The sequence below is a fragment of the Callorhinus ursinus genome, unplaced genomic scaffold (assembly GCF_003265705.2).
Source record: "Callorhinus ursinus isolate GAN/ISIS: 27379988/994484 unplaced genomic scaffold, GSC_fseal_2.0 scaffold14, whole genome shotgun sequence".
Taxonomy (NCBI): domain Eukaryota; kingdom Metazoa; phylum Chordata; class Mammalia; order Carnivora; family Otariidae; genus Callorhinus; species Callorhinus ursinus.
Window position 1 is genome coordinate 29,826,043 of NW_027397076.1, and position 14,400 is coordinate 29,840,442.

General features: G+C 34.2%; 1 protein-coding gene and 1 non-coding gene across 10 annotated transcripts in view; both read left to right on the forward strand.

The window, feature by feature from the left end:
• The window catches only part of OSBPL8 (oxysterol binding protein like 8), a 159,176-nt gene that overhangs the window by 103,896 nt on the left and 40,880 nt on the right, over positions 1–14,400 (forward strand). For all 9 annotated transcript variants that reach the window (XM_025882779.2, XM_025882780.2, XM_073900621.1 and 6 more), the window contains one exon: positions 10,801–10,871. In XM_025882779.2, the coding sequence (XP_025738564.1) occupies positions 10,801–10,871 (71 nt within the window). The remainder of the gene's footprint in view (positions 1–10,800; positions 10,872–14,400) is intronic.
• Positions 11,837–11,966, forward strand: LOC112832759 (small nucleolar RNA SNORA41). Its single transcript, XR_003210452.1, has one exon. It is a non-coding gene; the product is annotated as a small nucleolar RNA SNORA41 (small nucleolar RNA).

The window sequence follows — 14,400 nt, forward strand, 5'->3', positions numbered from 1 at the left end:
AAACTATGGAATTTGAGTGATTATGATATGTCAACATAGGTTCATCAATTAGAACAAATGTACTGGTCTGGTGAGGAGAATTGATAATAGGGGAGGCCATGCATATATGGAGGCGGGGGTATATGGGAGATCTCTGTACCTTCCTCTCAATTTTGCTGTGAACCTGAAACTGCTCTAAAAAATAAAATCTTTCTTTTTTTTTAAAGATTTTGTTTATAATTTGACAGCGAGAGAGGGAACACAAGCAGGGGGAGTGGGAGAGGGAGAAGCAGGCTTCCCGCGGAGCAGGGAGCCCGATGCGGGGCTCGATCCCAGGACCCTGGGACCATGACCTGAGCCGAAGGCAGACGCTTAATGACTGAGCCACCCAGGTGCCCCAGAAATAAAATCTTAAAAAAAAAAAAAAAAAAAGTAGAACATTTCAGTGTACTGGAAGTGTACTCACCTTATGCAAACATCATGGCATGGGGGAACAGAGAAGAAACTTCATCAGCATGCTGTCAAGACAAGCCAAAGTCAGAAAAAATTGGGCAGAGTTCACCCAGTTTGTCCTTGGTTTACAAAGAGATGGTACAGTGGTAGGGGACATTTTGGGTGATGGCAGCTCTTTTATATTGATTATCCTGTTTCCTGTATCCCATGCATTCTTACTGCTGCTGTCACTTTTTGGTAGAATACAATTCTAGTACAGCCATTCCCAAGTGGGGTCGTATGAGGGAAGTAAGGCCTATAGAAAATAATTTAAGTGAGTATTTTCTCAGTTCTCCCAAGGATTATGGTGCATGGGTAGAGCCATTATAGATGTATGCGAGAAAAGGTTAATTCATTTTGAAAAGTGGATGTTTCAATGCAGTGAGCCTAATGAATCCCAGGTGAGAAGGACTGCTCTAGTAAATTATTTGAAAATACTCATGAAAAGTAAGTTTTAGACCTTACATGTCTAAAAATACCTTTATTTTACCCTAATATGTAATTGATAGTTTGGCTGGGTATGGAATTTTAAGTTGGAAGTCATTTTCCTTCTAATTTTGAAAGCACTGCTTATATTTTGGTCCTGATTCTGGAATTACTGGTGATGTCAATAGCTTATCTGATTCCTGATCTAGAGGAAATTGGTGTAATGAATTATCTGCAAAAGGATTCTTTGGTATAAATAGGGCTGGTTCTCAGTTTTTGCCATTGCTGGTTTGTGATTCAGCTTTCTGGGATATGCAAGACAGTGACTACTTGTTAATCTCGTGTTTTCCAATGTCAAATATGTGTTGTTATGTCCTATCCTGGATCCATACTTGTGGAATACGTACCCATACTTTATATTTTTAAGGAATTACCCCTTTCTTAGAATTTTAGTTTTAGAAGAGAACACATTAGGTTAGTGTTTTCCTCCTGCCATTTTAACCTGAAACCTTTCTAAATTTTACATATATTATCCAGTTTCATCCTAATAACAATCTGATAATATAGGTAATATTATTAGCATTTTATAGATGAGGAAACAGAGACCCACAGAAATTAACATAATTGCTAAAGTGCATCCAGCTGGGATTTGAACCCAGGCAGTTTAATTTCAAATCCTGCTTAACCATTAACACAACAATGCCTTGAGAGTCAAGCACCACTGCATGAATTATAATTATTTCTCTCTTGTTTATAATTAATGGTCATTTATATTTCATGACATGGAGAAAAGCAAAACAAACAAAACAACCCAAATCCCTGTTGTAGTTATTATCAACTGTAAACTTATTTTTACCATTATTTGATTTTTGAAATGCCTTTGCCCATAAAGAACGTTACATAAAGGAAATTAATTTGTTAAGTGTACTTTCTAGTAAAGAGAAACAGGCTTAGGTTATATAGGATGTTATTGTATAGGAGTGGAGAAATAGCCTTGAAATGTATGCAGAATAGTAGGAAGGAAACTGAGATCGTATAGTAAGGTTCCTATAAAAATGAACCACTGTCAGTTGAAATTTTAATGGTAGTTATAAAGAGATAGCATAGAGTATAAATTTGGCTATTGACACTTTACTGTTAGATTTAATAATGTGAGATCAGACCAGTAACTTAGTTTTAACCTAGTAAAGAAAGATATTCTATTTGTTATTGTGATAATAAAGCTGCATTTTTCTTTAAATAGAGTTTTAAGTGGAAAATCCTTATTGGTAGATGATATATTTTGAAAAGTTTAAATGCATTGAACAGGAACTACAGCAGCTCCTATCTGTTTCAAGATAACATGTGTTAGAGCACTCAGCATTATTGTGGTGTCTTTTCAGTCATCCTTCTGGACTGGTTTGCATTAACATTGTCTTAATGACTCATATATCTTTGCTAGAGGTAAAACTTAAATATTTATTTTCCACTTTAGCTGTTAGAATCCATAAAAATTGTACTTGAAAGAATATCTTTCCTTATGAATTCTTAAACATGGCTGAGGCACACAGTGGAGTAGATATAGATCTAGAGGCTTCAGGAAAGATAAACAGTGTTATATTTATATCCATTTATGAGGTAAGCAAAAACTGGAAAGAATCGGAAGAGGTGGGAAGTGTGGCAGATACTACAAAAACATAACGGATATGAGAAGGGGTTGCATTTTACTTCATCCTGAATCTCTAAGTATCGATCTTGCTTTGTTTTTACTAAAGCAGCAACTTAGTTCAGGGCATTGCTGGTTTGATAAAAAGGTAAAACATTAGTAGAATTGCCTTTCTTATTTATCAGTTCATTAAAAAAAAAAAAAAAACCAACAACCCACTAGCAAGGCTTAATGCCTTTTCTGTTTATTGCTGATGTGACAGTCTCTGGTCCTTCTCCTTTGCTGTTAAATGTGTGTGTCCTTTGTTTGTGCTGGTGGGTTTCACTACATTTGGACGTGAGAGAAAAGCCTCTCATTGCCATACTGATCTAATTAGCCTTCTGGGCGAACATATACGTTAAATAGACCTTCTAAGCCATGAAAGAAGAGAGCTCACAACAACGTAGATTTTCTTCCTGTACTGTGGTTTCGCCTGTTTTATTTCCTCCACGAATTGATGGCCGAAAGCTTGTCCGGAATGCTTCATTTGGAGGATACAATGAACTTTCTCCTTCGTTGCCAGGTTTGTTTGTTTAATCTTGCATTCTTTTCTTAATTTCTTGCAGGCTTTTCATTAAACTAGATATTCCAACATCTTAAAACTGCTTTCATTTAAATGAAACAGATTCTGTAGTGAAAGGTCCAGTTTTAGTGACTACTGCTATATGGCTTGGCTTTTCCATGTTTTCTCTTAAATTCTCTTAAGCCCAAACTTGAGAACTAGTGATTCAGTGAATTACAAATCTTGCATTGCTGATAGCATGAATTTTTGCTTTAATTATAGAAATAAATATTATAACCCTTGGATAAAATTAAAACCTTTTCTGGACTTGAGATAAATGTAAAATTCTATAAATAAGCAGATTAATCTGAGGTTTTTGCAGATGAAACCCAGATATTTAATATTGATAGTAACTATGTTAAAATTGCTGTTTAGTTTAAGCTTTAATAGTTCAAGTCCTGACTAAAATGAAGTTTTCTGTCCAAGGATAATTTTTGAAATAGCCTTCTTGTTGTTAGATGTGTCTTCGTATAATTAGTTTGTGCTAGGAAATTGTTATTTTTAAGGTAACAATTTTAAAATGAAATTAGGCATTTGACAGCTATGATTCAGACATTAAATAATCAGTTAATGAAATAGGTCTTTAATTGTATGAAAAAGATTTATTATAGCAAATATTTGGATATATATTTTAAAATATTTTAAAATCTCTATTTTCCATTCAAAATTTAAATTGCAACATAATTTTGTCTAGTTTTGAGGCTATATTTTTCTTTTAAAATGAAAATATTCTTTCAATACTCATGGCAAAGAAATCACTGAAACTGGTGCTTGCTTTAACCATCTCTAGATTTTTCTGACACTTATGTTTTGTTAGATTTGAATTATGTTTTCTGCTTTCACACTAACATTTATTCTTGGCTTTTAATGAATATTCATGCTGATAGGTGGTATATGCACTATTTTGAGATAGTGAAACACCGAATAGATGGTGCTACCTGGAAAATTAAATAAATCGTTATAAATATATTGATTTCATTTTCTTTTCTGACAATGTTTTCACAGAAGAATTGGGAACCATAGTCCTGAACTGTTGCCTAAGTAGCATAAGCTATAAACAGCATTCATAATCTGTATTTCATCTTCTTAGTATAGCATGGTTACTATCATGCTTCTTATGTTCTCAAATGGTGTACATTTTAGTATTTGTCTTTGTTCAGAAGTGTCTTTGAAAATACAATATGCTGAAAAATTTTAAAGTTGTTAAATACTCTATTTGCTTTTACAATGTGACTTAGTTCCATTTCTGTGTGTGTTTCTGTATTTTATTTTTTAAGTTAGCAAGCTTGTAGCAGATGTTTGCTGACATTCATGCAGTGATTCTACTTAATATTAAAGAATAATCATGTGACTCTACTAAAGAACAGAAAACTTCACTTTTATTAAAAGTTTGCTATTTTCTTAATTAGGTAACTAAAGGCAGAATTGTCAGTTTCTCTTGTCAAAGAATATATTGAAGGTCACCCTGGATTGATTTATTTGAATGGAAAAGTAAATGGTTGGCTTTGTTTTCTAATTCTTGAAATAAAATCATATTCATAGGGATGCTTCCATATCCCCGTTTTTACAACCAACAGTTGTACTGCAACCAGCCATGATAGAAAGCTCTTTATGTTGCATTTTATAAGCTAAGAAATAGAATGGAATTAGGTACTTCAGAGAAGTGGCTTTTATGTTGTTGTTTTTCCAGTTAAAAAATAAAACATATTTCTTCTGGGACCTTTCATTGTACTGAAAAAAATTTTAGATGCATTTGTTTTTACCTGACATTATTAGAGGAGATGTTCTACGTTAGTGATATTGAAAGATCATTTTGCCTTACTACTTTGAACATAACCTTCTTTTCATTTTAGTTTCCTTAGGAAAAAATTACTTTTTTGTCCTTCTACCTGAAGAAATATATTGTTTTGGCCTTTTTCTTTATGATAATCTATAATATAGAAATGGTACCACCTGCCCATGTATTTCCAATAACACCATAGTGCTTTTTTTTTTTTTTTTTTTTAAGTTCATGTCTGCTTATCTGTTTCTTTCCGCCATCTCAGGTATAACTTCTAGATATGCTTATTGCACCAATCTCTAGAATAGTACCAGAAAATTGGAGTAAATAAACTTTGAGCAAATGAATCACTTATGGGCAAACTGTGTGAGCTTTAGTGCACAGATAGGTTTCTTTTTAGTATATTTTGACTCTCAGAGTTTTGTTTTTTTTTTAGTACAATTTCTTGATTCTTGGCTATGTTCATTATAGTTAATAATAATGTAGCTATATTTGTAAATATGTTTTAGCAAGACTGAAGCAGCATAAAGCTTGCTTTATTATATCTAAACATTATTGAATCAAATTTACTGCGGAAGTATATGAAAAGGTTATACCTTGTCAATTATGATAGCACTTGTATTCTGTTAACAAATTAGAACTTAGGGACACGGTGTTAATTTATTTAGGGATAATATTCCATTGGGTTAGTAGGAGGAAGTAAACTGTGTGTTACTACACTACTTAAAAATATTTTTGTGACCACACATTTAGGGAACACTTTCTTAAGACCAAAAAGCACTAACCATTAAAGAATGAGATGGCTAAATTTGACTACCTTAAAATTGAGTGGTTTATAAAAAAAAAAAAAAAATGCAGGTAATAAAAAGACAAGAATAGGGAGTTATTTGTAACATATAGCTGGCAAAGGACCAGTATCTGGAATACATCAAGAATTCCTATATAAATCAATAAGAAAAAGATAGACTATGTGCATATATATATTATATGTATATTTTAATGCACAAAAGATTAGGGTTCCTGGGTGGCTCAGTCAGTTAAGCATCTGACTCCTGGTTTTGGCTCAGGTCATGATCTCATGGGTTGTGGGATTGAGCCCCTTGTCAGGCTCCATGCTCTGCAGGGAGCCTGCTTAAAGATTCTCTCCCTCTGCTCCTCCCCCTGGGTGTGCGAGCGCATGCATGTGTGCACTCTGTCAAATCTTTAAAAAAAAATAAATGCACAAAGGATCTGAGGAGGTGCTTCACAAAGAGAAAGTTAAAATGGCTAATTAACATGAGAAAGTGCTCAACATCATTAATAGTCAGGGACATGCAAAATAGAAGCTCATTATACCATTGATATACACATCCCAGAGATTAGCAGAAATATTAAAAGTTTGTCAATATTGATGTTACCATGATATGGAGAAAGGAGAACTCTTACTATTAGTAGAAAAATAAACAATTTGGTATCCTTAAAGTTGAAGAACACATATACTATAACCCAGGAATTCTAGAATTTAAAGAAACTCACAGGTAGGTGTGTGTATGTGTGTGTGTATATATATATATATATATATGTCTACCAGGATATACTTCCAAGAATATTTGTGGCACCATTGTTTATAAGAGGGACAAATTAGGAACAACCCAAATGTTTATCTACAATAGATGGATAAATAGTGGTATAGTTATGCAATGGGATTCTAATCTGCAATAAAAATGAATGAAATACCGGCTTGACATGCTGGTAAAGAATGTTTGCAAAAGTCAATATAAATTGCCCTTGAGAAGATTAGATTGTGATCAAGAATGGTGCTGGGAAGTGGGGAGGGTCTTAGGGATTTTGACATTTTTTTTTTTATTTGGGTGGTGGTTATGCCAGTATTCACTGTATACATTAAATTATACATATTTTATGCATTTTCTGAAGCTGTTCTATATTTTATGTATTTAATAAAATAATTACAAATAACAGTGGAGTCCAGTTTTGTTAATTTTTGGATCAAAATACCAAATTTTTATGTTTGAAAGGGTGAATAAGGATTAGACCTTTCTTTTCAGGAATTCACAGTCAAGTATGGAATATGAACATGAAAACAAATAATTGAAGTATATTGTGATAAATGGGGTAGTACAAATATGTATGAAATGCTATATATGTCAGAGAAGGGAGCTATGCCTACACAGTCAGAGCAAGGCCACCCTAGAAGAGGTGGCCTTCGGTCTTGAGAGGCACCTAGCATTCTAAAAATAGCATGAATTTTAAAGTTAGACCTAAGTTTGAATTAGCTCTGATACTTACATTAGTCAAGTTACTTAATTTCTGTGAACCTTGGCTTTTTCAGTTATATAAAATACAGTTAATATGTGGAGTTTTTTTGTGGTGTTGTTTTAAAAAAACTAGTAGGTAAAGCATCTAGCATAGTGTCGTAATCACACATGTTCTTACAAATGGATATTGGTTCCTTTATTGTTTTCATTAATATGTTAATTATTATTATTGCTGAATTAATAAGGATTAGGTGCAAAATAAGTTAAAGGGATATAGACTTAGTGAGGAAAGATGCCAAAGCAGGAAAGGTCTAATAAACTGGAAGAATAGAGAAGGCTATCTGAGTTTTTATTTATTTTTTTATTGAGGCATAACTTACATATAGTTAAATGCCCAACCTCTTGAATTTTAAGTTACATATAGACCCATGTAACCACTTCCCAGATCCACAGAAGAGTGCCTCTTGGCCCCTCCCAGTCAGTTCCTTCTACCAACAAAGGTAAACTACTGTAACAACCTCTATCCCTATAGATCAGGTTTGCCTTCCTGAACTGTATATAAATGGAGTCATACAGTATGTGCTTTTTTTTTTTAAATGGAAAGACATGACTTTTTTCGCTCAGTATTGTGTCTGTTGTTTTCTGTAGTAGTAATTGGTTCTTTTAATTAGTACTACATTGCTGTGTAACATTCCATTGTGCAAATATATTCATTTATTCAACCTTAATAACCATTTGAGTTGGCTTCAGACTTTGGCTATTATGAATAAAGCTGCTGTGAACATTTTTGTATCTTTGATGAATATACACAACCATTTCTGTTGGGTATATCTAGGATTAGAATTGCTTTGTGTTAGAATATCCATAAATTCCGCTTTAGTACGTACTTTCAAATAGTTTTCCAAAATGGGTTATGCCGCATTATACTCTCATCAGTGGTGAATAGAGTTCCATTTGCTCCACATTCTAATCTGTACTTGAAAGGTAGTATCCCTTTAATTTTAGACATTTTGATGAGGATATAGGTTTCTGTATCATTGAGGCAGTTGGGAGGATAGTAGGAAGAGAATTTACTACCTAAAATCACTACCAAGCAAACTTGGTAAAAGCCCGCTCAGCGGGGAGTCTGCTTCTCCCTCTGACCCTCTTCCCTCTTGAGGTCTCTGTCTCTCATTCTCTCTCTCTCAAATAAATAAATAAAATTAAAAGTCATGATCTGAAATTGCTCTGCATTATTAATAATGGTCAATAATGTGTTATAGGCTTCAGAATTTTGTCTACAAATACCACTTTTTTAAAAAATAGAGGAGTAATTTTAAAGTAATTTTGAATCTCCACACATGGTAGAAAATAATAATTCATTAATATTAAGAATTATTATAGGGGCTGCGCCTGGGTCACTCAGTTGGTTAGGCGTCTGCCTTTGGCTCAGATCATGATCCCTGGGTCCTGAGCCCCACATCAGTCTCCCTGCTTGGTGGGGAGCCTGTTCCTCATTCTCCCTCTGCCACTCCCCCTGCTGTGCTTGCTCTCTCTCTGTCAAATAAATAAAATCTTAAAAAAAAAAAATTCTCCCTCGCCCTCTGTCCCTCCCCCCCATGCTCACGTGCTCTCTAAAATAAATAAATCTTAAAAAAGAATTACTTATTATAAAATGTTACTACTGTAAATAAATATTTTAGAATTTTTAAACTGAAGTAACTTTGGTTTGCTTTAAAGTCTAAAATTTTGGTAAGTTATTTAAACTTTCATGCTGCATTTATGAAATAGTTTTGTTTCCCCCTAGTAGTGGGATTGAGTGATCCTCCTTACCAGAGTTGGGGGGTGGGAAGATACCTTTTTCATATTACAGAAAACAATTCAATAAAATCTCTGGATTAGGAAATTGGAATGGATTTGTTTTTAGCTAATAAAAGTCAAATAGAGAAAAATGGTATTATTAATATGTTAGAAATGATTTTTAAATGCTTCAGGCACTGGTGCTACTGATGATTTTTTAAGTGCTGCTTTATGAATAATTATGTATGTATTTTTAATATAGGCTTTTATTGGACTTAGAGCAAATTATTATAGGGAAGAGTTAATAATACTTGCCCTCAAAAGTAGAAGGAACATCTTTAAATGGAGTACTGCTCCTTTTTTTAAAAATTTTTTATTGTTATGTTAATCACCATACATTACATCATTAGTTTGAGTACTAATGTACTCAAGGAGTAACTCCTTTTATACCTGCCACACAAATTTCAGTATTAACATTTCTCTAATTGTACTCTTTTTTTTTTTTTAAGATTTTATTTATTTATTTGACAGATAGCAAGAGCAGGAACACAAGCAGGGGTAGTCAGAGTGGGAGAAGCAGGCTTCCCACTGAGCAGGGATCCCAATGCGGGGCTTGATCCCAGGACCCTGGTATCATGACCTAAGCCGAAGGCAGACGCTCAACCAACTGAGCCACCCAGGCACTCCTCTCTAATTGTACTCTTAATAACATTAATCTGTTAATTGCTTTTGGCATAGTGTTATGTTAATGTGTTACATGACTGCAGGGATCTGTGCATGTTCATCCCAGTACATTCATGTATTTTAGATTCATTCTTTTAGAATTTGTATACAATAGTCAGTGCTGATGATCATCTTAAGAGTCAACGTGAATTGAATGTATACTATGTGGAAAATACTATGCTAAATACTTTCTAATGGATCCTCATTTAATTCTCACAAAACACATTGTTAGGTTTTTCTTAAGTCTGTCACTCAGTCTAGATTTTTCTCTAGTCCTTTATCACCAATTCTAGAATTGTTTCTGATTTGGCAAGAGGTGTTAAAAATATGCTGGGTTGGTTCTTTCATTTAGGATTCTTCATTAGAAAAGAGTTCACTGGAGGGACGCTTGGGTGGCTCAGTCAGTGGAGCAACCGACTCTTGGTTTCAGCTCAGGTCTTGATCTCAGGGTCCTGAGATCAAGCCCTGCCCACATTGGGCTCTGTACTCGGGGGTGGGGGGGAGTCTGCTTCTCTTTCTCTCTGTCTCTCTCTCAAAATAAATAAATAAATCTTTTTTTTTTTTAAGATTTTTTAAAAAATTTTATTCATTTGAGGCACAGAGAGAGCAGAGAGCATGAGCAGGGGGAGAGGCAGAGGGAGAAGGAGAAGCAGGCTCCCTGCTGAGCCAGGAGCCCAACGTGGGGCTCCATCCCAGGACCCTGGGATCATGACCTGAGCTGAAGGCAGATGCTTAACCGACTGAGCCACCCAGGTGTCCCATAAATAACTAAATCTTAAAAGAAAAAAAAAAGTCACTAGAATAAAAGCTCCATGAGGCCTGAGTTCATGAAAAGTGCTCGGAGCACATAAGAGAGGTATTTAGCTTGATGTTGATGGGTTCAGGAAAAGACTTCATTGCCTTTGTAAGCCTTAATTTATTCTAAAGAGTTATTGTACTACATATGATCCCTTAGAAGGGTTTTAAACTATAATAGTTTAACACTATGTTTAGTCTAGGCTTTTGTACCAATATACATCAAATATAATGTATATTTGAAATTGGATGACTTACATGCATTTGCTTCTTAATGCCTGTATGCTATATAGTAATACTAAAATAATAATAATGTTTTTTAAAGGTTTTGAAAGAGGAAAGGAAGACATTTCTCAAAATAAAGATGAATCTTCACTTTCTATGTCAAAGAGCAAGGTAAGCATGTGTTGTCCCCAAATCCATGATTATGGCATTTTTCTAATATTTAAGAAGAAGAACAATAAAATTCTATCAGATTTTTATGGGATGTTTTTATGTTGGTATATCTAAATCATGCAGTATATATGAAAAAAGGAAAGTTCCACTGGGGTTGATGTCGGTCCTGTTGGTTACTTAGAAATACAGCCTATTGGTAACCAGTGTGTTCTCTCCAGAGTTATATTGCTTCTGATATGTCTGTTACTGTAGTACTTCTCAGACTGAGAGTTCCATTCGGAGAAGTTCTCAGGATTCCTTGTGTTTTGTTTTGTTTTGTTTTTTAACTCAAGTGTTTTGAGTTTATTTGAATGACAGTCTAAATACATACATTTTGGGGCACCTGGGGGGCTCAGGCGTTAAATGTCTGCCTTCAGCTCAGGTCATGATCCCGGGGTCCTGGGATCGAGCCCCGCATCGGGCTCCCTGCTCCGCGGGAAGCCTGCTTCTCCCTCTCTCCTCCCCCTGCTTGTGTTCCCTCTCTCACTGTGTCTCTCTCTGTCAAATAAATAAATAAAATCTTAAAAAAAAATACATTTTACCAGTTAAAGGCCAAAGGTCTCTTGCAGTAATGGCCTGCAATTGAAAGACATTTTCTTAGAATGAGATACAGTTTCCTAAATTAGTAATTCTCAAACTGGGATACTTGTACATATTTTTACTGTTGAGAACTTTTTCTTTAAGAGTATATATTCAAATTTGAGAAACACTATGTAATACATTGGTTTTCCTATGGGTTTGTAGTTCACTATATTTGCTATAATTTGTTAAACAATTTGACTTCTGACTGTTATTTCAGGTCAGGTTCAATAGAAGAAGCTTTTGTTTGTGGAATCAAACTTCAGTGACTATCAGAAAATCTATTTCTTAAGCTAGTAAATTCTCTGCTGTTCTCAGCTATTGAGTGCTGCTACCCATTATTTTTCTGCCACAGCTCCTACTCTCTAGCTGTCCTTATGGTAGCAGTTATGGCATTCCACTGTGGGAAAGAAACTTACATGATTAAACACCTCTTCCTTAACAAAATAGAAGTGGACATATGTATGACGAACAGAACATGAAAAAAACCTACGTTTTTGTTTCCATTCATGGCAATGGTTGAGAAGAGTTGATTTTTTTAATGTATAATTTTATACACATTTTATCCACACTTTTCAAGTATTCATTACTTAAATATCTATCATATGTGTAAAAGTACTTAGGATAGAAGTTTAATAGTACCGTGTATATATATATATATATAACATTCAAGTAAGAAATCCCTTGATCATTTTATGAGATGTGTAAAGAAAAAATAATTTATTTTGAGTCTTCAATAGCTAGAAATATAATGAAATCTATAGAACTTTTTAAAACCTGTTTTCAAGCAGTTAATACCAGAATTGGTGAATATGTGGTAGAACAGTATTCCTTCTCAGAAGTCTAAATACTTAAACTCCATACTTATATATCACAGCCACCTATATATAGTCTGTAAATTGGGGAGAGGGGAAGAGGGAGGGCAGGGAGCCTGAAAAGAAAATTTACATACCTTAATGAAGCAGGGTGGATTAATGAAAAAAAAAAAAGGCTTTGGAACTGTACTTTTAATAGCTCCAATCATATTGGACTCTTTAAATTTAAATTAACTAAAATCAAATGAAATTAGAAGTTCCTCAGTTACACCAGCCATATCTCAAGTGCTCAGTAGCCACATATAGTATTTTTGTCATTCAGAAAGTTCTGCTGGACAGCACTGTTTTAAAGTCAAAAAAGCAAGTTTGAGTCTTGATTCATATACATTACCTGTGACTTCTTAGATACTAATTACAGTGATATTAATAGCTATTTGGTATTAAGAGCTTACTGTGTGTCACCTTAACTCTCATAGCAATACTAGAAGGTGGTAGGTATTATTGGCCCCATGTTCTAAGTGAACAAACTGAAGCTTAGAGAAATTAAATAAGGGTCAGAGTGGTAAAGCTGGGATTCAAAATGGCTTCAGTTTTCTTATCTGTACAAAGGAGATAAGATCCACATCCCAGATTGTGATACTGCAAGTGCCTGACAGAGTACCTGGTTAATAGTAGGTATTTGAGAATTCATCTTCATTTTTTGAATAAGAATTACAGTGAAGGACACCTGGCTGGCTCAAGTGGTAGAGCATGCGACTCTTGATCTTGGGGTTGTGAGTTCAGGCCCCACGTTGGACATAGAGCTTATTTAAAAAGGGAGGGGGAATTACAGTGAATGAATGGGATTCTTAACATGGTAACTAGTGTAAGTAAAATTGTTCTTAAAGTCTGATATTTTCCAACAGTTGAAACTTATTGATTCTATCTTAACTTAGATTTAATCCTTGTTTATTCTGTTAGCTGAAGAGATGCATAATCACCAGTTTGTCCTTAAATACTCTAACACATAACCCAGTCTTGTTTTTCACAACAATCCTAAAATTTATACATTTATCATTAAACCACATTCTCATGGAATTCTGAACATTTTAACCTTACTTAAGTAACTTCAGGAAACAAAGTTTTGTTATTCCTTCTGTAATCAGTGTGCATAACTGAGGCCATCATAATTTTAACTTTATATTTTTCTGATTTGATGCAAAAAGTATTAAAGCCATTTTGGTCATAGGATTTGGGATTATTTCTTAAAATACATGATTAAGACCAGTAAGCACAATGGAATACACTTTTTTGCCCCCCCCATTTAAAAAAAAATACAGTTTCTATTTCTCATGCATCCTATAAATGAGTGGATTGGAAAAGTCAGTTAATCAAATCCATCTCATCTTGCTGTTAGCATTTTTAAATGAATTTTTAGTAGTCCATCTCAACAAAAGGAATTTCCAGCATGGGTACTGTGTCTAGTGGTATAAAAGTAATCCTACTACAAGGATAGTGGTTTTTGAGTCCAGATCTATTTATTGACTTGATTCTCCAGGCATACATATATCTGCTTATTTATAGGGATGCTACATGTCTATCACTTGATGTAAAAAATATATTTACCTTGACATTTAAAAAACTCTTCCAAATCAGGACATCTGATCTAGTCATATTAACATTACCATTATCCCTTATATCTGTAGTATTTTGTAGTTTTCAAAGCAAGAGGAAAGTATTCTCATATGTAAATGTTCCATTTATTTAAAGGTCAGATTTTTGATAGCACTTACACTCTAGAGGATAGTCACAAATCTGAAACACAATAAAAACCAAGTAGTGTGTTAAACACATCATGCACACTACCTCATTTAACTCTCAGAGCAACCCTACAAGTTAATAAGAGTATCCTCACTTTACAAACAAGGAAGCTAAGACTGAAAGAGATTGAATAACCTCCTGAAATCACACAGCCCGTAAGAGGATAATAGTTATGGGGGGAAATGAAAAGAAGGAAGGAAAAAGAAAATGTAACATACTGAGCATTCTAAGGCCATTTAATGAAGAAGCAAACAGTACTATACATTAAACCCTGTGGTCATCATTAAGATAGGGTT